This window comes from Prinia subflava, chromosome 9 (assembly GCF_021018805.1).
Source record: "Prinia subflava isolate CZ2003 ecotype Zambia chromosome 9, Cam_Psub_1.2, whole genome shotgun sequence".
NCBI lineage: Eukaryota > Metazoa > Chordata > Aves > Passeriformes > Cisticolidae > Prinia > Prinia subflava.
The window spans coordinates 27,265,738-27,284,674 of NC_086255.1; the positions used below are offsets into that span (position 1 = coordinate 27,265,738).

At 40.6% G+C, this 18,937-nt stretch overlaps 1 protein-coding gene across 4 annotated transcripts in view; it reads left to right on the forward strand.

Moving 5' to 3' along the window:
- GRID1 (glutamate ionotropic receptor delta type subunit 1) overlaps window positions 1-18,937 on the forward strand; it is a 485,278-nt gene that overhangs the window by 422,624 nt on the left and 43,717 nt on the right. For all 4 annotated transcript variants that reach the window (XM_063406045.1, XM_063406046.1, XM_063406048.1 and 1 more), the window contains 4 exons: window positions 9,743-9,844; window positions 11,193-11,390; window positions 13,313-13,637; window positions 15,336-15,474. In XM_063406045.1, the coding sequence (XP_063262115.1) occupies window positions 9,743-9,844; window positions 11,193-11,390; window positions 13,313-13,637; window positions 15,336-15,474 (764 nt within the window). The remainder of the gene's footprint in view (window positions 1-9,742; window positions 9,845-11,192; window positions 11,391-13,312; window positions 13,638-15,335; window positions 15,475-18,937) is intronic.

The following is an 18,937-nucleotide window of genomic DNA, read 5'->3' on the forward strand; positions in this document are numbered from 1 at the left end:
CCTACGTGTCTGGACTTTGAGAGAAGAGCAGTTTTCAATACAGGACTGAGATCTGGCTTGATGGGTGATACCAGAGTGTGGGCTGAACTTTGCTTTCCTCCTGAGATGACTCAATGTCCTTAAGCAGAATCAGAAAGTGAATTCCTGCTGGCCAGGCTGCAAAGGTGAAAATCACAGCTGGTGAAATCTCTCTGTGGCCTGTACCTCAGGGGCCAGGCTGGGAGAAGTTCTGTTGCTAGAACCGCAGAAATACAGATGGGTTTTTTGAATGTGAGGAATCAAAAGCGTTCAGCTCAGATAATATCCAAGAAACCCAGTAAGGAATAGCAAAAAAAAGAGCAGTTTTGGCATAGCCTGTTGTAGCATGCCAGTTAATTCCTACGTGCAGAGCTCTCCCATAGAAGGACTGGAAAAAACAGATCCTGACAGCTGTCCAGCTGTGCAAGCCTCCCTTGCTCTCCCTTGCTCTCCCTCCCCAGTAAAATTCTTAAAACAGCCCAACAGGGAGTTACTTGGTTACTGCACTCTGTAGAGCACGACAAGAATCTATAGGAAATCAACATGAATTTGTATTTGTTGTTAGATCTAGCTTTTCGATGATGAGGGTGTTTTTGTTTACAAATGATCTGCTGAGGTCACTATTGCATAAATAACACGGATGGTTCTGCTCTCAAAGGCTGGTAATTTGCTACCAAAAAGCATTTGGAAGCTTTGAGAACAATCTGTTCTCTGTGTGAAATGGATTCGTTTCCACTTTACCTACACATAATTGTAAAGGGAATTGGTTCAGTTTTGTCCACGAGCAGCGATTCCTGAGCAACCTGATTTTTGGTAATTGGCTGTAGCATTCAGAGTGCTCTGGAGTCCAGGACATGCTGGATTTCACTGGACAATGACTTTGTCTTTTAAACTGCAGGAAAAAGAAGAGGGACTTGTTTGCCTGTCTAATAGCTAACCCAGTGGCAATGTGTTTTCAGCCAGTAACTTGTGACAGCTGTTGAGGACTTTATACCTGGATTGGTCTAACTTTTATGATTACATATCAGTTTTAATTACAGACCTGGTTGTTCATATCATTACAATGCCCCTGAAAAGTGCCTCATTCAGCAGCATCTTGGGTGCTCACAGGTAATTTACTTGAGCCTTAAAAGAGTTGTGGTGCTGCACACACATTTTCTGCTGTGGCAATGCTGCCATCTGATTCAACAACAGTGTTTCTACACTATGGCACATCGTTTTTGTCTTAAAGCCTTGAAAAGTGGCAAAACTGCAGGAGGACAGGGGTGGAAGTTTCTTGCCTGCTTTTTGAGAGAGAAGCTTGTGAGAATCTGGTAGAAAATACCTCCAATTTATTTTCAACACCCTCTTTGCCACGTTTTGATTCCGTGTCAGGGAAATGAAATACAAAAATCTTGGGACAGAGTAATACTTCCCTGCACTTCATAAAGAAGCCATCAGAGGGTAAGAATCTTGTTCATATTGTTTTCATCACTCTCATGATTGCTTCATTTAATACTACATCTTTGTCAGTGCCTGTGTTGCTGCACTAATAACATCAGCATGTTGCAGTCACTGCTCCTTCAAAGACTAGTATTAATTGAAGCAATTTATTCTAGCAGAGCAGAAGATGGCCTATTTATACTTTTATATAATGAATTACAGAATACATTTATCTTGTCATGTCCTTTCAGCTCCTTTTTCTGCCAAGTGTGGATTTGCTGCCCCAGACTGAGCACAGTAGAACACAGGTGTTTTTCTGTGTTGTCTAAGAGGTCAGAGATGTTCACCAGTTATCATAATATGGAAAGAGGAGCAACCCTGAATTGCTATCAATGCTTCTTCATTACCTGCTCGCAAAATAACATCTCATTCTGCCACATAATGGAGCAGTATCTTATTTCAGCAAAAGAGATAATTCTCATAATTGATGCCCTGCAATATAATATTAAACGTGACGTATATGCAATACAAAGTATATGGTGGTGATCTATTCCCAGGGGGTATGAGAAGTCTGACACTGTGTTAGTAAAACCTATAGGGTTAAAAAGAAAACTATTGCTTCAATTCTGCAGGAAACTCCTCACTTATGATTCTGTAGAATGCAATACATGAGAATACCTTGGCTTCCTTAATATTAGTAGTATAGGGCATAATGTGTCTAATCTTCATTTATGCTGTAGAGCTCTATTATATGTAAAGTAGTTGGCTTTTAATAGTATGGTCATTACATTTAATTGAATTGATCTTTGGCTAATGAAAAACATAAGGGAAAACATTTCATCTCACGTCAAAATATTTGATATTCTGTGCAATGAAGGACCATAAAAATAGTGCAGCAAGATACTGCTGAGTTATGATAGGTAGAGTTGGAATTTTTAGCTGCAGCGAATGGCAGAATTTGAAGAGCAAGTCCTGAAAGAATACACAGGCTTCTGCAGAGTTAGAATATTAATGCTGGAGTACCTCTACAAAAGCCTCTGCTGGTAGTCCTAAACTGTCCCCACAGTTTTTGGGTTAACTAATGTAGTTTTCCCCCCTCTAGGTTTTCCCTATTTATCATGTAGGAATTATTCTAAATGACATGGAGAGAGAGACTCTGTATCCATATCCTATCTAGTTACTCTCTAGATAATAGCAGTTAAGTACTGTCATTGATCCTACATGGCAAAAATACACTTCTGATAGTAATTTGCATTTTGTTTCAATGCCACGTAATTTTTAGCGTTTTGCATTGGTTTTGAGCTGCTTAAATTAATTTGAAATTTTTATTCCAATTTGTGTGAATTCTCCGCTTGTTACTATGCAGCTTCTTGCCAAAGTACATTTTGTTGGCACAACTGGAGATCTGTTTTCTTCAGTTCTAAACCAGAGTTTCGTGGGACTGTCTGCGTGGTGGTGACTCTGTTATAAGTGCTGCTTTTCTCTGTTAATTGTGAGCCTGCTCCCTCACGTTCCTGAAGGGCGTTGTGGTGCTGCAAGGGCAGGCTTCATGTGGCATCTCCGTCCTAGACATTTGCCATTTGTCTGGCTGGCTGCTCAGGCGAGCAGTGGTGTATATCTGTTTCCTTAGATATGTCAGTTCAGGTCAATTGCTCTTTCCCACTCAAACCCCTCCTTCAGCGTTCTTGAACTTTCTCTATTTTCTCTTCCAGGTCTATGCTCAATTAACTTTATATAAGTGTGGCTCTCGGGACTCAGTGGTGTTACGTGGGCTTGCGAAGTTAACGGCTGTAGGCTGGAACCTCAAATTGTTCCTGTGCACTTCTGACAGGATTTCTCCCTGGCACAGTTCTAAGGATGGCTTTGTTTCAGCAGTAGGGAATGTTTTTTTTTCTTTTGGAGATGAAAGTAGCTGAGCTTTTCAAGTATTCTGGAATTATGACTTTCTTTGAAAAGACGGCACAAGTACCTTTAACTTTGTGGATAATATGCCCCTATACCAGCCTTAAAGATGGCAATCAATCCACTCACCTGGAAAATTGCAAACTGAGGAGACCAGAGGTTAAACCTTGTGCTCTGGGGCTTTAACAAAATTGTTCTACGTGGGACAAAACCATCCTAATCACCTTTGGCTGGGTTCCAGCATTATGTGAAATAGTTGTTTGGATCTGGTATCTCTGGTGAACCACCAGAGAGTTCTTTGATTCCCTTTATCTAGGTACTTCCTTGTATCCTGGATGTGCCAAGCCTTTCCTTAAAAATTGTTTTGCTTAGAAATACTGAAAAATTCCCTGCCCTTTTATCTATTTCTCATTGAACAGTCTGCACTGAGAATGAATAAATGTTTCTAGGAAACAATTTGTATTTCCTGTGAAGGGGTCTCTGTAGATTACAAGAAGTCTGCAGCAGTAGTTCTGTTGCCTTATATGTAGTTCAGTTTCTATTTTTCCCATTTCTTAGTTATCGTTATCTTGAACAGTCACAGTTGCATCTTTCATCCTTTTTGTGTGCACTGAATTTCTGTCACAGTGGCAGTTGTCCTGTTCTCCCTTGATACTCTCCCAGCATGTCTGACTCTTGTTCAGGCAGTGCTAACCACAGCGTTCAGGCTGTACCTTCTTCTCAGCTGCGTTGTGGATGCTCTGCTCAGCCCCTGCCGTGAGATGTGGGCTCCAGGACCACACTGTACTTGTGCAGCAGTGCTCCTTTACTAGCTCATCATCATCTGCATCTCATTGTCACCCTGCACAACTTGTTCATTAATTTCTGTGTTTGTTTCTTCTGTTGAGGTATACCTATTTCCCGTTTTTCTGTTCCGTAAGTGTTCACTTCTGCTTATACAAGATCCGTATTATTGTTTCATGTTGCAGTTCTTACTACTCCTAGTTGTTTTCCTCACTGAACTAGTTTGATGTATTTTCAGCACTCCCCAGTTTTGAAGTATCTTTTCATCTTAGACATTTTAACATCAGTAATTTCCCATTTCCTGTTCCAAACAGTAAAAAAGCTATTAAGTCAAGAAGATCTTAATATTGACTTGCTCTGAGCTATTCAGAACTTTTCTTCTCATCCTGATACATCATTCTTCATTGTTCCATGGAAGCTAATCTGTAAATCATGTGGTATTGTCTATTTTCAGGAAACAAATTGCCCTAGGTGAGGATTCATAAGAGCTTGTATGAAGTAATGCTAAAATTCAGATACAAGCATATTGTCCTCCTCATTTCAGCTAGCTATTAATTCTGCAGTACTATTGAAAAAGCAGTCAAGTTTTTTCCAGAATGAATTGGTAATTTTTAGGTCTTACTGCCTCATGCTCATCTGTGATTCTCTGGAGAAATTTCATTATCGTCGATATAGCACCATAAATTTGCAAAAAAAATTTGCGCTAAAATTGGAATAAATGGAATTCTTCTCCCTGAATGGTTTGCATTCTTAAAGACCCATTAAAGTGTCAACAGCCACATCTGTGTCCTTTGCTGTCCTGGACACAAAATCAACTAGGGTCCCCCTGTAGAAGCAGCAAAGGAGAGGCAGGAGGAGGGCTCTCTTCCCTCTGCGCCCTTTTTGTAACTTTATGCAGCTTGCTGTGGTCTCCCTGCCCTCCTCTGACCTTTTATCAAGCAGATGCAATCCTTATGGTGCCCCTTAATGGCAAACGGAGCCTCTTGAGCAGTGAGCAGGATGGCACTGAATTCTCACCCAAGGACTGGAGGTTTATGCACACTTTGAGACTCGGTTCTCAATCCTCTGCTTCACAGTTTTAACGGGTTTTTGAGTTCTCTGTGGGTGCACAGGTGCTCCAGTCACACTGCAAACGCTTGGGAGCAAGATAAGTTTAATACAAGCAAAAGCAAAAGTACCAGACTAGAATGTCTGGATGGAGATGACTTGCTGGCATTTCACTGCAAACAGGGTGGAGTTATGCTGGACCACAGAATGTATCTTAAACCAGTTCACTGCTGATCTTACCCAGTGTCTTATCCTTATATTGACTGTAAGCTTATGCTTTAGAGCAGAAATGTGAGGATATTCCTAATAATTATGTAGCTCTGATGGAAATAAATTGTGTCAGTGTTTGGATTTGCTTGCAAGTAAGAGATTTGATACCTTTTCATTTTCTGAATCCTGTTTTATATCATTGTGGATTACACAAATACAAAAGCTTTTAAAAACTACTACTGCTACTACTAATTCAAACCGCCAGTCCTACTACTACCTTGTTTCGAATGACAGAAAATTTTATAGATAACTGTTACACTGCATTTGAAAAGGAATTGTGGACTTAAATGTTTTTAGTGGACTGCCATTTGTTTTAAGATTTACATGAAATTTCTTTTATTCCTTAGAACTGTAACAGGAAGTGTCCAATTTGCTGAGTTTGTTTAATGGCCCACTCCCTTATTTCATATTTGTCATCTGTAAACATTGATTTTCTTGTTTATGGGTTGTTTCATTATCAGGCTCACTTAAAATTTGCTTTTAGCTGTATTGCAAGGCTTGCAAAAGGAATCAGGCACCAATGTGTAAAGTACACATACACGGTTCAAGGAAATCATACTTGACATAAACTCTGTTGACTTCAAGGTTAAGAAACAAGTTGTCATTGAAATGAAATCTGTTTGAGTCTAATCTAAAAGCATTTTTAGGCTGTGAATGGCATAGATTAATTCATTACACTCCATGGACAGAAGAGCTTTTTTATTCACAGCAAATGTGCTCTGGTTGATATGGGTGTCTCTGTCTCGCGGTGTGAGCGCTGCCTGCCTTGCACTCTCTTCCCTTTCCTGTGTCTTAGAAGTTTTTCAGATTTCAGGTAGGGGGTTCCCAAATTTTCTTTCTTTGGATGGTGTAGCCTCAGCTCCAACAAAGTTGCCCAATCAAAGTTTTTGGGTTTTGGTAAAATAGAAGATGTATGCTCTTGATAGATTGTAACCAATTAATTCAAACATCAGTGTGCAACTGCTGAGAGTTATATATTTCATTTCTTAAGTGAATCATGTTTTTCCTGAAAAGTAGGTCACATTTAGGATGGTGTCATACTTAAACTGTGTTAGATAGCCATGACATGCATTATTTGGACAGTAACTGCTGCATCATAAACTAAAATAGTGTTGATAATCACATTCAATACTGTGATAGAAACATTGAACACTTCATTTGCTCATGTCTGTGTTCGACTGAATTTACTAGTAGTTTGGGATAATTTGCATCTCCATTTGGTTGGGCCTATGACAGGCATTTGTTTTGTTTGTGTTTTGAGTAAGTGTCTTTGTTTCATCCTGTGTTGCTTGTGGAGGGTGAAAACAATGTTAAAGTTGTTATTTCCTCTCTCCAAACCTTTCCTCGCAGTTCTAGTTGAAGATGCAGTAAATATTGACTAAGATTGGGAGCATGTTTTGAGTCAGAATTTTCCAAGAAATCTCCTTTTTCTCTGAATTCCCCATTTGTTTCCTCTGAGTAGTCTTTACTGGATCATTTAGCTTCTGCTGTGTGGCTAGAACTAGAGGGCTCCCAGCAACAGAGCTGTTTCAAAAAGAAAAGCTAGGAAGCTTCAAGTTGAAAATCTTTCATAAAGTGGCTGATTTCAAAACTGAAACTCACATAACCAGGTAACTTGAGAATCAAAAAATCCCACCCAGACTGCCATTAACTACATGTTCCAGAGGACATTGATTTTATGGTCGTTTAACCACATCCTGCAAGTGCTGATTCTGCAAGCAGTTGTTTCTGGTAATCAGATCTAAAAGCCCTTTATCTCCTATCAGCTGATGGCTGTGCTATAACCTTTGGCTACAGACTTCTGGTAAGAAATTTGTACATATTTCTACAAAGAATGAAACTCTAATGGCCTTAACAGCAGCACTCATGGCGTGTAACCCTGCTGGAAATTAGTTTCTCAGGCACTGATCTTGACAGGTCGGCTGTCACAAATTGATATACATATCTGTGAATACATCAGTCCTATAAACAAAATTCTGTCTGCAAGAAGTGGAAGATAAAATGGGCACAGTTCTTAATAAATGAAGTGTTCCAAAGCACAAGGATGCACAGGGAAAATCCCTTCTGGAAATGGTTTTCCTTATGTTCCATTTATGATTTCTATCTCTATAGTTTGCTTTTAAGGGACCTAAAAGTTTAGTACTCTGGAGCACTGTTCTGAAGCAAAATATGCTCCTTCTCCTTGCACTTACCCTTGCTGCATAGAAGAAGAATCTTTGTCTGCTCCTTTTGAAAAAAAAGAATAAATCCGTGGGTTTACACTGTCTTGTCTCCAGTATTTTTTGGAACTTTTCAAGGTAGTGCAGAATATGAAACATAGAGTATTTGAGAAGTCTAAGGCCCTTATATGAAATCAGATTTTGAAAGGGGAATATGTAGGGAAAAAAATTGACATGTCAGTCCACCAGTGATGAAGTAAACTTGAATCTGTTACATTTCCTGCTTTTAATGACTATTGAATCATCACCTGTAGATTTTGCAAGCCATTTTGGCAGAAATCTTGATCATGTGCCTGGGACAAGTGAAGAAGGTTTAAACAGTGAGCTTTCTTTACAGATTTGAGACACAGTAGATGCTATGCACACCTACACTGATCTTTTGAAGTCTGTTGACCCATGTTGATTTATGTCAAAGAAAAGATCTGTCCATTTGGTTTGGCAGTAGCAAAAAGCTACAAGCAGAAGATGAGGAACATCTGGCAATATTTCAGAGCACGCATCTGAATTCAAATTCGAAAGATGCCATGGCTACAGGTATTTATCTGGCAGTGTTGCTGCAGACACTTGATGTGCAGACGCTCCTCTGTCACTCCAAACTGCCATCACGGGAGCAGAGTGTTCAAGCTGAGATATTTTAGCTTTCAGGAGTGTCATTAGAAAGCTGAAATTTATTCATACCTTCTCCTCCTCCATCCTCCAGGTCATCTGGATAAAAGGAGGTGTACCTTAAGTCTTTCCTCTCCTGCGTCTCAGCTTTCAAGATTTAGTGACTGTGGAATAATTTTCATCAGTTGTGATAGTTGCTGAATATTCACTGAGTGTCTTGTTCTTTTCTAGTTCCCTGTTTATCCATTTAATGCAGCAAAACAGAAATAAAGCTATACAGATCTCTTCCATCACATTTTATTTGTTGATTTGATTTGTGAGGCTTTAAGATAAAACTGAAGTCATGCAAATAAATCATGTAAGACATCTAGCCATAGGCATTTTCAGTGAAGTAAGTTCTTTCCAAGAAGATTTTGACTTGTTACATGACAATTAGCTTCTGGCAGGAGGAATCCATATTTCACAGATCTTGGACTGTGTTTAATTTCTACAGGGCATGCCTTCAGCTAACAACACTGCTTCCAAATATGTGAGCATAGAATTGGTGTTTAAGAGTACAGCTGAAAAAAAGAGAGAAGAAAACAGTTTCTACTTGATACTATTTATGTCTCTTTTGAGCAAAATGACACTGTGGATTCTGTTTGAAGGCAAAAGGAGTGTCTGCTGCTGCTGCTGCTGAGGAGCATATTTAGTTTGTATAATCCAAAGGTCACTTAAGACTGACTTTTCTATTGAACCTGTTGTATTGAATTGAACTGTATTTCTCTTCAGAAAATGCAGTAAAATGAATTATTAAAATGATGCATTTAATGGAAAAATAAAATATTTAGATGTAATGTTCCGGCGAGATATCCTGAAAATGTCCCATGCATGTGGTAGATATGAGATACTTGTTCATCAGGAGCCTGGGAGCTCAAGAGGCTGTAATTGTTTTAGAGATCACACAGAAGTAGGGCAAGAACAGAGAAAACAGGACTTAAGATAGGAGCTGGAGAAAATGTGAGTTGAGACAGTTTGACACCGTAGAACCTGTGTCAAGAATTTATGACTGCAGATGAGCTAAAACACTGTGGAAGAAAAGGTTGGTCTTTGATAAACATGGGGTATTTGAAAAGAGGGATCTGAGCAGAGAGGGAAATCTGGGGTAGTGCAACCACAGACAATCCTGAGAACTCTCTGGCAATATGAGCTTACTGAGGAGAAATGTAATGTCAGAGTGAACCAAGTGAAATGAAATGATAAATACTGCAGATGATGGAGCATTTATACTGCACACATCAATGAACATACATTCACCAAGGTACTTGTTTATGTCTGGGCCCTGAATCGCACAAATTCTATGTTTAAAAAAGCCACACACCTCTGAACCTCTCTCTGTCAGTTCTGGATTGGGTCAGGCTGCTGTTAAATATTTTGTAAATGCTGTGAGATCCCTGCCTGGCAGTGCTTCAGCCTGTGGGTGCTCTGTGTTGCAGCTGGCGACGTGGGACTCTGAGAAGGGCCTGAACGGCAGCCTCCAGGAGCGGCGGCTGGGCAACGACCTGCAGGGAGTGACTCTCAAAGTGGTGACTGTCTTGGTATGGTCCTTCCTGAGTCCAAATGCTCTAAGTAAAAAGGGTCTGACTGTGTATTTTGAGCACTTCCCGCAGTGTTTTCCCCTATCATTTTCAGTTCTGTGTTTTTGGATGATCAGTTACATAAGCAAGGAAAATGGGTGATAGCCCTTTATTATTTTATGTGAAGCTGTGTGCTGTCAGTGATACAGAGCATTTGTTTGTTTGCTTATGCTGTTTTTCTGCGTTGTAATTCCTACCAGGCAGAGAACCAGCACAGGGCCTGAGTACACAGGGATACTGTTCCAGATACTGTCCTACAGCTTGGATAGGCAGTTTTCAGCATTTCATGGATTTTAAGATCAGATGGGCCAATTATGATAATCTAATCTTGGCTCTTGTACGCTGCAGGCTGTAAAATTTAATCAAGTGTTTTCTGCATCAAGCTCATAAATTCCCATTGAGATAAACTATATCTTTTAGAAAGGTGTCGTCTTTCCAAAAAAATCATTACGCTTTTGGGACTGCTGTCTGTTAAACTCTGGAGTGGTTAAGAGCTCCTGTCAGCCAAGTGCTACATTAGGGGCAAATTAGGGCTTGAATGCATTCCTGGCTAAAATATTGTAGTCTGCAGACTGCAGAATATGATGTCTTTTTTTGTTGTTTTCAGTTCTCTTTTTCTGAATCGTGGTGCAAATAGGCAGTACCTAAGTGTACATATGTACATGAAGGCACTCCCTCCAGCCCCCAAATTTCTTCCCTCAATTTGTGCTGTAGCTGGTGTGAGAGGTGAGCAGATCCCTTCTGTGACGGTAACAGGCTACAACTGCAGTGGCTGTGCCACCAACATCCCTGGGATCCCCCTGCAGGACAGCAGGACACCCATCCCCATCAGAAAACATATCACAAAACGTTGCATTTCCTCAGTCTCAAAACAGACTTCTTAAATTAAAATACTCCAGAAACCAGTACCCATGGAGGTTATTCTTTGAATTTTCAAAATTTTAAATGTTCACAAAATTGCAGTGGTTTTAGTTTGTGTTTTAGTATGTGTCCTGGATAAAATATGAGGCCTGTGTAAAAGATGGCTTTCTAAATCTGGGGTTGAATTTCTTCTGGAGTCTCTGCTGCTTCTCAAGAAGTATGGAAAAACCAAGGCTATGGATAGGGCTCAAGTGCTGAGGCAGAGGTGTCTGATTGGGAAGCTTCACAGTATCCCATATGACCTACAATTTTTGCCTCAGAAGGTTATGGGCGTCTCAAAAATCTGTGCCAGGCTGTCCAGAATTAACTCAGAAAACAGCCTTTTGCTCAGAGAAGCAAACTAAAAATCTTGTTTTGAATGTCAGTAAAGATACTGTTTTGTTCTCAGGAAGAACCTTTTGTGATGGTGGCAGAGAACATCCTTGGGCAGCCAAAACGATATAAAGGATTTTCCATTGATGTCCTGGATGCACTGGCCAAGAATCTGGGCTTCAAGTATGAGATCTATCAAGCTCCTGATGGCAAGTATGGGCACCAGCTCCAAAACAGCTCCTGGAATGGCATGATTGGAGAACTCATTAACAAGGTACACAGAGAAGAAGCTGCATTAAAAAAAATTACAGAAGAATGAATTAGGATGAAGGTACCAGTGCAGAATGCTTCTGAGTGTGGATGGTTTGAGTGTAATATAAACTGCAGTTTAAGACTCTGTGTACAGGATAGGAACTAGAGAGTCTCTTGTTTTATTTGTTCCCAGCTGCTCTCAACATAATTTATACTGGTATAAATCTATGTGTTTACATTGCTGTAAGAATAGAGGTCATTGTGTGTGTGTGAGGGAATGGCTATGGAAAATAGAGAAAAAACAAGGTATTCTCCTTAAAATACAAACTACTAGTATTTTATTTTTTGTCATTTTGTCTTTGAAAATTGTTTATAAATGGGACTTTCTTTTGGTCATTCCATGACAATGTGTTTAATAAAGACCAATGAGGAATGACACCGAGTTTGACTCCCAAGCAGGAAAAGTAGCCTCAGTAACAGGGGATCAGAATTTAAACTGGTCTCAAGATTATTCATTCATTTAAAGCTGAGAGGAGCAAATTTCTTAATTGCAGTATTGCAAATCCAGGAGTAAGTTAATTGAACTCCATTTAAGTAAATGGGTAGAGTTTGTAGGGTTAGAATCTCCCAGAGAATGAAATTAGTGTATTTTGGTTATGTTCTTGCAACCTGACATGGGACAAGTGTTAATCAAGAGGAAGAATCAAAGGAATTAATATTCCATGTTGCTGCTTTTTGTAGAAGAGGTTACTCTTCTGCAGTGGAGGTTATTACTGCAAGTGAAAGCTTTCTCATTATCTTGTAAATAGGTGGCTCAGTATTTGTAAGGAGATGTTTAGGAAGAAATAGAAGCAATTAAAGCAATGGCAAAGATGTCTGTGATAATGGGATGTTCTTGGTTGGTGCTAGGGAGCATAAAGAATTTTTAACTTATTTTGCATTGACATAAACTCTTTGAATTTTATGGATTTAAAAATAAGGTAAGAACTCCTGTTAAGTTTCTTTGGAAATTGCTTTCTTTGAAGCCATAAAATATCTATTACGGTATTTTTAAAATGGTATTTCTGCTACCATTTGTTCCGCAATCTCCAAAGGGTTTCAAAGCACACCTCCCTCCTCTAATATTTACTTTACATTCCCAATGCAATTAGAGATAGGAAACAGAATGTATATTCTGGGGGTTTTTTTGAAGAGAACTCTTCTATTAAGACAGAAAACATTGAAAAGTTAATTGAAGCTCTTCAAAATAGCTTCAAAAGCTATGAGAATCTTATTTATTAACTCCTATCTTCCCCTTCATCAAGTGTGCCTACTCTTTAAGGATTATCTACATGCAACACCTACTTGTTTTAAATATTGAAGTCGAAGCAGTTTCAGGAACAAACTTGCCTTTGTGCATTCTTCCTCTTACGAGCTTTTCCCATCACTTTATTCATGTAAAAAAAAACCCAAAATCTTCTTCCCAGTTGTCCTATGAAATGTCTTCATGAATATGTAGAGTTGGCAATTCTGCAGGGAGAGAAACAAACATTAGCTCTTCCCGCCCTGCTGTCAAATACACAAGCTAAATAAGTGGTGCTCTTTCTTTATTGCTTGCAGTGCACTGGGTTAATATGGTGTGGAGTTCTAGGCCTCCTCTGGAAAACAAGTGAGGGATAAAGGTGAAATAAGGTGAAATCTTGACTCCTCTCCTCCAGAGAGGAGTCACGGTTGTGCTTTCTGTTTGAGAGTACCTTGACGGGTTATGTTTCATTACTCTCCTTTAGACCAGTGCAATTAACTAATGTTTAAACGGTGAAAGTGATTCTGGCTTTATTTTTAGAGAATTTATATGAGTGCTTCTAAATGTTTTAAGTTATGGAGTGGCATGGTTCTTGAAAAGCTTCTCAGTTGGCCAGAGTCCTGGCGGCAGGGAGCGATGGGTGTGCTGCGTTTGTCTTGCAGAGGGCGGACCTGGCCATCTCGGCCATCACCATAACGCCCGAGCGCGAGAGCGTGGTGGACTTCAGCAAGCGCTACATGGACTACTCCGTGGGCATCCTGATCAAGAAGCCCGAGGAGAAGATCAACATCTTCTCGCTGCTGGCGCCGTTCGACGTGGCGGTGTGGGCGTGCATCGCGGCGGCCATCCCGGTCGTGGGCGTGCTGATCTTCGTGCTGAACCGCATCCAGGCGGTGCGGGCGCAGGGCGCGGCGCAGCCCGGCGCCTCCGTGTCCTCCACCCTGCACAGCGCCATCTGGGTGGTGTACGGCGCCTTCGTGCAGCAAGGTACGCCCCACGGCGGGAGAAAGGTGCCACAGCAGGCCTCTGGGGGGAAGTGGGATGTTTTATTAGCCCAGCTAAAGTGGGAAAAAGGTGTGTTGTCGTTTAGATTTTGGGGGGTCCCCAGGGAGGGTTCCCCGGGAGCCCCCTGGGCTCTAGGTTCTTTCATATTTGCATGCAGGTAGGCAAGGAGACTCCAGACGGCTGGTGAGGTGCTGATGGGATGAGGATTTATTTGGAGTTCGACCCCAGGAAGGCAGCATGGTCGCTGAGGGAGAGGGAAAGGGAGAGGAGCAGAGCCTCCAGAGGCCTCCAGGGCAAAAAGAGCGAGCCTGCCTCTCTCTGCACGCTCAACAGGGAGTTTCGAAATGGGCGCGGACAGATCTAGAGGCCAATGGGGTTACAGATACACAATACTGCAGGGAGGTTACAGACTTGGGATAAACCATACGCTTTCCAGGGGTGAGCCAGAGCAAACCATTTCAATAAAATGCAATTCCACATAGGTGGACAAAGCCAGGGCTTTCTGTCCCTTTATGCTTTTTCTGTCGTTCAGTAAGTCTGGAAACAGCACTAGCAGGCTTTTCCTCTTTGGGAAAATTGTTACACTAGAAATAAACTACAGAGCTGCTTGGTGCAGGATTGCAACGCTTCCCCAGCTCTGAAATCAGCACCTTTTAAATTGTTTAATGTATAAATAGAAATACAAATGCATATGTTTTTGAACTCGTGTGAGATAGTTCATCTCCTGCTTGTTTGAACTGAGTACGTAATTAACTTTACACTCAGAAATCTCTAAGCATGGGACTAATCCTACTGAGTTCAGTAGGACTGCTGCCATTAACAAAGTTATTTTTGTAACTAATTGTTTACAAAATCTGCCCACACAGTTTTGTGCCATATCTATAATGTTAGTTGTATTCTTGGAAGGCAGGTTTTATTGAATGCTGACATATGGGTAAAGTTGTTAACCTTTTTCTACATTTTTTTTCCATTGTGATTGCAAGCTTCTAAAGCTTCAGCTAGAAAATCCATCCTATTGCTATGCAACTTGGCCCCTCATCTCATTAAGAGGGGTTTAAGTTAGGTATAATCAGCACAAACATATGCTGAAGTAAGTAGAACCAGCTCTGTGGTAAGGTTTAGCCTTCAACGATGCTCAAGCATAACTGTGCTTGAAGACTGCTGGAAAGAAATCTTCACATAGTTTGAAATCTTGTAAAGGGTAACCAGTAATGACACTAATGCTTCAGTTTTTGCAGATTTAAATACAGCAAGGATAGCACACAAACCATTAGACAGTTCTGTCGGGCCTTTTTTTCCAGTTCTGAAAAGGTAATTGAAAACAGAATATTACTGTATTCTGAACACTGTAATGATTTAATTCCTGCCTAATAGTTGTGCTTCACTATTCAACTTTATTTAGAACATTTTTCATGTTCTTTGGATTTGATCCACAGTCATTCTCAAGGGAAATATTTTGAAAGATGATTTTCTGGAACACTGTCTAGGGCAAAAGGTTGACTGGAGAAAATACTTGTGAATTATCAGCCTTAACAGAAGCAATGCTTTTCCCACAGTGAAAGGGCAGACTGGAGGGGAAACAGAGAGCAGCTCCAACAAAGTGTAACATAGCAGGGCACACAGAAGGTGCTTGTCAATGGAATCTGCTGAGACACCCTCCATTTCTCTGTTTGTTTTTAGGGGGTGAATCCACTGTCAATTCTGTGGCGATGCGCATCGTGATGGGAAGCTGGTGGCTCTTCACCCTCATTGTGTGTTCTTCCTACACAGCGAATTTAGCAGCATTTCTCACTGTATCAAGGATGGATAATCCCATAAGGTAAGAGCCTCTTCTTAACACGAAGCTGGAAACCTGGATTTCACAGGAAGGTATTATCCATTTGAGCACTCATTCTTGCAAGAAGGAGATAACTCTCTAATAAAATACTCTACTTATTTGCAGTGTCTGTTTTTCTCTCCTCTCCCCCTCTTCACTTTCACTCCAACAGCCCTCAGGCTGTTCTGATGTAGGGGACAATGGCACTTTAATTCTGTATTTTTTCCAGCAGAGATGTCTATCATGTCCCGCTGGTTGGTTGCGATTTTTGTGTGTGTGTGTAACTTGGGGGTTTTTATTTTTTCAAATTTAAAGGCTAAAAGTTTTCATTTTTTTTTAATGTGGACATAATTTCCACCTTCACGCTGGCATGGAGTACTGGGAGTGCCACAGAAATTTCACACTCAGTGCTGACAAGGTTAGAGCCTGATATCTCGTGTTTGATGAGGCAGTGATGAAGTGGAGCAGGAGCAGTGCAGCACAGACTCCTCTTCCAGGGAGTGCTGAGCCAAGGATTTCAGGTGCTAGAGAGTGACACAGCCAAGCTGCTGCTCTCATTTGGGATTGCACTGGGAAGATTGGCACTGAATGTTTGTGTTAACTTCCTGAAACACAAGAATTGTCACTGAGGTGAGGCTGACACTTAAAAAAACACTTTTGCCTTCTCAGTGGTTTCTGTACAGAAGGACATGAATCCATTTCTTCTAAATATGAGTTAAACAGAATTTCCAATTTTTAGCTTGACAGTGTGTACTTGCAGATAATGTAATGCTTTCTGTGGATATATCATCATCATCATCATCATCATCATCAAACCAGGCCAGACCAATAACGGGCTTTGGTTTTAAATTCCCTTTCTGTTAGTTTGGCCATAATAAATGGGTCTTAAAAGGAACAGAAATAAGTACTCCAAGTAATTTCTGGAAATACATGAAGAATAAAACTATCTATGTGTGATGCCTGGATGTACTGGGGATAAGGTTAAGCTCAGTGAATAAATTGCTCTTGAAAAGCAAGACACAAATAGCTATCCACAAAGCTTGGCTAATCATACTCTTAAAAATTTCTGAAGGTTCTATTTCTTTCACTGCCAAAGAAATTTTCTCTTTGGTCTAATCAGCGCCTTCCGAAACTCAGACAAGTTCAGAGGAGGACAAAATTTGGAGTGTGATTACGTGAGGAATCTCCAAAAAAAAAGAGGTTTAAGAGCAGAACTATGGATTTTTAGAGGAGGCCTTTGAGTCTGAGCTGTTGCAACATTTACAAGGGGTTTTAAATCCCCATCTTATTAAAATGAAAGGACATTGCTGAGAATCTTGAGGAGGAGGGAAGTTATCTGGGTAAAGGAACTGCTCAGGATTGTTTCTCAAGTATAGAACTCAGGCACCCTTCTACTGTCAGAGATGGCAACTAGAGAATAGTAATTAAAGCCTTTCTGTACCTAATGGTGGCTGCCACTTCCCAGGTTCCTTTATCACATCCCCTTATAGAAAATGAGGATGTAGAAGTGAGAAAACATCAGCAGAGCAGTTCAGGTGCCAGAATGTAAATGCCAAAAGAAATTTAGGTTGCCATAAGTTTCACTGTCAGTGTTCCACCTACTTGGCTGTGAGGGCAGGGATCTCTAGTGGGTGTTCTCAGCCACAGGGTGGATTGTTCATATTGCCTGAGATGTCAGAAGGGGTCCTGGCTGCTGTGGCTTAGGCTCCCAAATCATTCCTGAGGTGCCTTGGAGAGAGGAGGTGGGGTACAGAAATAGTTTCTCTGGAAACTCTTGTTGAACATTCATCCATCTCTGAGCTATGATTTTCATATCCCGACACTTTAGGCGAAACAGCTTATAAAATGTTTTGTCAGATTCGGAACCAGTATTTTTGTTCTGAGAAAGTAAATTGCTGCCTTTCGTGAATTAATCGTGGCCCTGTGCCTCGGCTCCCCGCTCTCGCTGGCTTCACATCCCGTGATGTGCAGTGGCTGTTTTTGCCCAACTCTGCCACTCAGCTTGCCTGCATTCTGTCTTTCATGAACCCAGAAAGGAATACTTATGTGAAATCCATTTTTCCCACCCCAAGAGCCACAATGAGCTAGAGCTGACTATTTGCTCACCAGCTGAGAACTACCAAATCCATCTGTGTACACTTCCATTGTTAAGAGAAAACAACCCCCATCCTTTCAGTAAATGTCTGCTGTTATCTCTCCCTCCATAGAGAAGTCCTCTGGTGTTCAGTGCTGCTGCCTCCAAATTGCCAGCAGGAGAGAAATAAGTATTATGGTGCTGCAGTAGCTGCAGCATAGTTAAGATTTTCATTACAAGACTGATTTTCTTCCCAAGCCCACTCCAAAGTGCCTAATAGAAGCTGTTTCAGTATCAAATTTGGCATGTGTGGTCTGTGACTAGTGAAATAGAAGTATGTTTGATTGAATAACTAGGTGTCAATCAACCCAGTGATCACTGCCTCCACAATTTCACTGCAAAACAAGTGTGTCATAGAAATCATAAACAATATTTATTAGAAGGGGCTTGGTGAGGCATTCACTGAAGCGAAGCTGAACTGTTGGAAGGCAGATTTTTAGAATTATTGTGTCAGATGAAAGCCTGCTGATAAGGGAATGCTTTTTTAAATTTTATTTTTAAATCTGTCATTGGCAAGTCTCACAAGGCTATTCCACCCTGCTGAGAGTTTCAGAGGCTTCCTGTGGCTCAGAGAAAGGTGAAATACTCAGAGTGGGAGGAATGGCAGAAAGCAGCTTTGATCTGCCACCTATATTTGTTTCCTGACAGATACTTTGTAAATCCCAAACAAGATTTTTTGTCCAGGTGCCTAGATCCCAAGTAAGAAACGAGCTTAACTTAGAAAGAAAGACTATTCTTCTCCTTGGATTTTCCCAAAATGTCAAGGGCTTCCTCTCAAGTGTGCTAACAAGGAGAGGCTAGGAAGCTGTGATCCATGTTCTGACTTTGTAAATGATCAATTCTCAATTTTTGTTTTTAGTAAGAAATCTAGGTTATGTTTAGAGCCTGTGCTAATCCTCGACAAGCTCATTTAAACCCAAGAATTTTCATTTACTATTCTAATATTTGCCATCAGTACTGTGTGTGGCTGAGGAGTCTTCTAATGGGTCAGTCTGCCAAGTAAGGCAGAATTATTACATGTGAGTTTGTTTTTTCTTTTCTCTTATTACATTTTCAAACAGCTCTTGGATCTGCTGTCTGACCTTCCATTTGTAATTATGAGTTTAATTAGCAGTGACTTACATTCCAGCTTCATTTCTTGTTAACAAGCAGACTACATGCAGTTCAATAGCTGCACAGATATCCTGAAACTCAGGTTTAGGAGAGCTTGTCTGACAAGAGGTTAAGAAGCATGCCAGAAAAATAGGACAAAAAATGGGTATTCCATTTGCAGATTCAAAAGAGTTTAAATTTAAGATTTTATCGAATGGATCTTTAACATTTGCACATGCT